General features: G+C 30.7%; 1 protein-coding gene across 5 annotated transcripts in view; it reads right to left on the reverse strand.

Annotated features, from left to right (window-relative positions):
• Positions 1-4,169, reverse strand: part of LOC106458360 — a 142,917-nt gene that overhangs the window by 92,138 nt on the left and 46,610 nt on the right. For 4 of the 5 annotated variants that reach the window (XM_022384552.1, XM_022384549.1, XM_022384551.1 and 1 more), the window contains exon 6: positions 3,019-3,183. The exons of the other annotated variant lie outside the window; for it this stretch is intronic. In XM_022384552.1, coding sequence (XP_022240260.1) covers positions 3,019-3,183 — 165 coding nt within the window. The remainder of the gene's footprint in view (positions 1-3,018; positions 3,184-4,169) is intronic. 5 annotated transcript variants of the gene reach the window in all.

Genomic DNA, 4,169 nt, shown 5'->3' on the forward strand with positions numbered 1-4,169 from the left:
AAAAATAACCTACTAACTATATAGTTGTAGTATATATTATATATAATAATACTTACTTTACTTATTAATTAATTAATTACTTACTTACTACTACGTGTGTGTGTGTGTGTGTGTGTGTGTGTGTGTGTGTGTGTGTGTGTGTGTGTGTGTGTGTGTGTGTGTGCGCGCATTGTTCAAATACTGTAAATTTAACAATAATGTTCACTGAGTCATTGAAATGTTCTATCATAGTCTACTGTATTCTCTAACACTAACTTTGTTTACTTCATGTTTTATCATACAAGAACATTTCCGTAGCTTTCAAATAAACAAAATTTTTTCCAGAACTGTGGTTTGTTCCTAGGTATTCTAAACTTTCCATTATATTCTACTGTTGTTCTTTTCATGTATTTTCACTGTACTGCAAGTTAAATCTTACACTACTTTTTTAACCTGCTCCATCAGATATAACGGTTTCTAAACTTTGCTTATAACTATTTTCAAAGATGAGCTTCTTTAACAGTTATACACACCACATGCTATGATTTCATAACAGAGTTGGAATAAGAAGATGTACTAATAAAACCAAAGAAAGAGAAGGAAGTCCATGTGATGAACCAAATAGTTTTATTGGATGATAGTTTCGTAGCAAATATGAACCTAAGCTTTGGGCAGAAAAAAATATGTATTGTTTACGGGCAAGACTCCTAAGAGCTGTGTAGAAATGTAACTTTGAACTTTTTTTCCCTCATATCTTTATAAATTACACTAAATAAATATTTCAAAATGATAAATATCAATTTTCAAAAATGTTTGAGTAAAAATTGCTAAAATAAAGTTAGAATTATCATTTCTACTTATATTTTGAAATTTGATATACAAGTATACATTTGACACTTCAAAGGTGTTTACCAAGTTTTATATGGTTTATAAGGTTTACTTCAGTAAAATATAATGTGGATAATCTCTAGTTGAGATAGCAAAGTTCTTTACATCAATATGCTGTATCCTTTTACTGTGTTAGTACAAGGAAGTTTACACAGGTTTTGAATGGTCTTCACTGACATTCCTAAGTAGTCACAAGTTCATACTTTTAAAGTTACCAGTTAGACTTTAGACATCACATTTGTACAAGTCTTGAATGCAGACCCTGTCAACTAAAAATATACTTCCATACTCTTAACTACATGCAGTATACTAATCAATTAAATGTGTTTTAAATACCTGTAGTATCTAACCAAGTTATTCAATAACAGTAAACTACTCTATACAAAAATTAAAAGTGCAAAATTGTACATTTATTGTTATTTAGCCAAACAAACAAGAGAGCAATAATAAAAATGTACTTTGGAGCATCATTGGTTATTTATATGCAATTGGTGGACCAGTTTCATAAACATGAATAATACTCTCAAATTTAAATCAATGAGAGGAATCACCTTGTCCAACAGTCACATTTAGGAAAGACAAATTAGTATTTATATCAGCATTTCCATCACTGATGCTATCCCTATATCTGTTGGGCATACTTTTGATCACCTAAAAGACCTTGTCTCAGGGGAATGCGTTTCATTCCTAAGCTACTGTAATACCAAGCTCTTTGATGTCACAAGGTAAGTTAAAGCAATGATATATACAAGGTTCAAAGAGAAATCCAATTTCTAGCCAAATAAACTTCTCTGCTTCATATCTAAGTTTCTTCACTTCACTCTCCAATCACAACCTTTAGGACTATGCTAACTATGTACTTGGGAGAATAAACTATTATACTGAGAGATATGGAAGAAAAATTGACAGACTTGACTACAACTGAATGAGTTCAACATTTGCTCATCCACTCTTTCACAAATTCATCTTGGCTTTACTCACATACATGTATCTTGACTTCAACCACAATAAGTATTTACAAAAAAACGTTAAAGTATTAAAGTTGTCTACATCTAAGACTTAAAACATTTCTACTATTTTCAATTCTAGCAGCCTAGATCAAAACAGTTTATATTATTCATACTTCATCCTTCTCTTTTTGAAGTATCCTTGTATATCTGCACCTATTAAAAAGCTTTAATTTTTCTTTTTTCTTTCAAACTTCCAATCCTTAAACCTAACCATCTTTGTTAAAAGTAACCCTACAGAAATCTGTGAATTTCTTTTGTAACAACATAAATTCAGAGCTTTCCATCAATTCAAAGATGAAACAGGTAAACAACTACATCTGTCTGAAACTAGATGATTCTAGGCGTTGAAAGCAAGTCTCTATAAAAGGGGATAAAAACTGCTACATAAGCTTCAATAAATTTCTGTCATAAGCATTAGTTATTGAATAGAATAGAGTCTTCTCCATGCTTAGTGCTCAAATTACCAGAATAGGCCTATATTAAGATTATTATTATTATTATTTTTGTTTTGTTTTTTCTACACAAGTAATAGCCTGACCACAAAACAAAAAATGAAGACACTGAAAATACTGGACTGAGCAACTGCTAAAAAAAGTTTCAATATTTAGATAACTTCATTTCTGTATTAAAACCATTAATGTGTTAATTCAAACAGTCTTAGTTTTATGTTAATTCTAAATAAAGTGAAAACCCACTATTTAACAATATATCATCAACTTGCAGAGCTTCATAAAATCTTATGTGACTTTAATACCACTGTTACCTTAATAGTAAATCATTACATCTTAACTTATAACTACTCTGATAAAAGAAAGATGTATTACATGCTCTTTCTGCATAGGAAGATATAGAATGAAGGAAAATACATTTTAAAACTTATCATTTAAACAAAATATATATTAAATAAATCATTTTTTAAAAGCTTATGTTACTTTTGCCATAACTGTATTTACTTTTTACTGATATTCCATAAGGTCACTTGTCAGAACACAACGAATCTACTTAACAACACTACCACCAGAAAAGCTTACTAATATAGACTTCTTAATTTAAGCTTTCCATGCAGTATTTGCTTTTACACAAACCAAGTAATATAACACTTGCCAAGTTAATGCATTTAATACATGCCTTCACAACATACCATGATAGGTTTTCCATGGAAAGTACGTACTTCTTCACGCAAATAGCGGTAAGCCTTCTGAGCATCTTCATTTGATTCAAATGTTATGTACCAGCTATCATTGTGAGCAAATTCACAAGACAAAAATTTGGGACAATTCTCTCCTGCAAACAGAGCTTCAATTTCCTTCATGATAGAAAACAACTAACCATTAAAAAGAAAGAAGTGGAAAACAAAGTGCACAAAAAAAATCTTTCAAATCTTTAGAAGATCATGATTGACAAAAATAATAAAAATGTAGCATGTTACAAATAACAAGTTAAGTTCTTAAAAGATATATTCAATATTTGTTTTAATACCACCCATATCTGTAAATTGGGTAAGCTCATGTTAATCAGAAAAAATGACCCATTGCAGAAATTGGATTTTTAGGTTTCCTTTCTGAAGCAGTATCATTAGCCAAAAATATGAAAATTTAGCATATCTTTAGCTTCAGTGGACTTACTGGCTTTTCCAAATGGATGGTTCAAAATTCCTGATAACTACTTCAACTTTCTTTGAAAAGGTTACTACTTATGCAGATGAGGGTAAGGGTGTAGATTTGGTGTATCTGGATTTTCAGAAAGCATTTGACAAGATGCCACATAACTGGCTTGTAAAAAAAAAAAAACTCTCTACAAGTGTGAGAGATAAGTTAGCAAATTGGATAGAAGAATAGCTGGATAGAAGACAGCAGAGAGTTGTTACAAATGAAGTTTAGACAAACTGGATTAACGTTATAATTGGGTACCTCAGGGCTCAGTCTTAGGACCTTTGCTCTTTTTGATTTACATCAGTGATGTAGATGAAGGAATGGTCAATAAATGACTTAAATTTGCAGATGATATTAAGATCTTGGGTGTTCCTAGCTGTTAAAAGGATGTTGCTGATTTACAAGGGGATTTAGATCATAGAGAGTTCAGCAAGTAAATGGCAAATGGATTTTAATTATAATAAATGCAATATAATGCATGTGGGTTATCATAATGTGAATTATAGTATAATTTGGATGGAAATAATCTTAACAGTGTCATGAAAGAAAGGGATCTTGGTGTAATAGTTGATCACTCTCAAGCTATCCAAGCAGTGTGCTGTTGTTAGTGGTAGGGTAAATAGGATTTTAAGTTGTATCT

The sequence above is a fragment of the Limulus polyphemus genome, unplaced genomic scaffold (genome assembly GCF_000517525.1).
Source record: "Limulus polyphemus unplaced genomic scaffold, Limulus_polyphemus-2.1.2 Scaffold451, whole genome shotgun sequence".
NCBI lineage: Eukaryota > Metazoa > Arthropoda > Merostomata > Xiphosura > Limulidae > Limulus > Limulus polyphemus.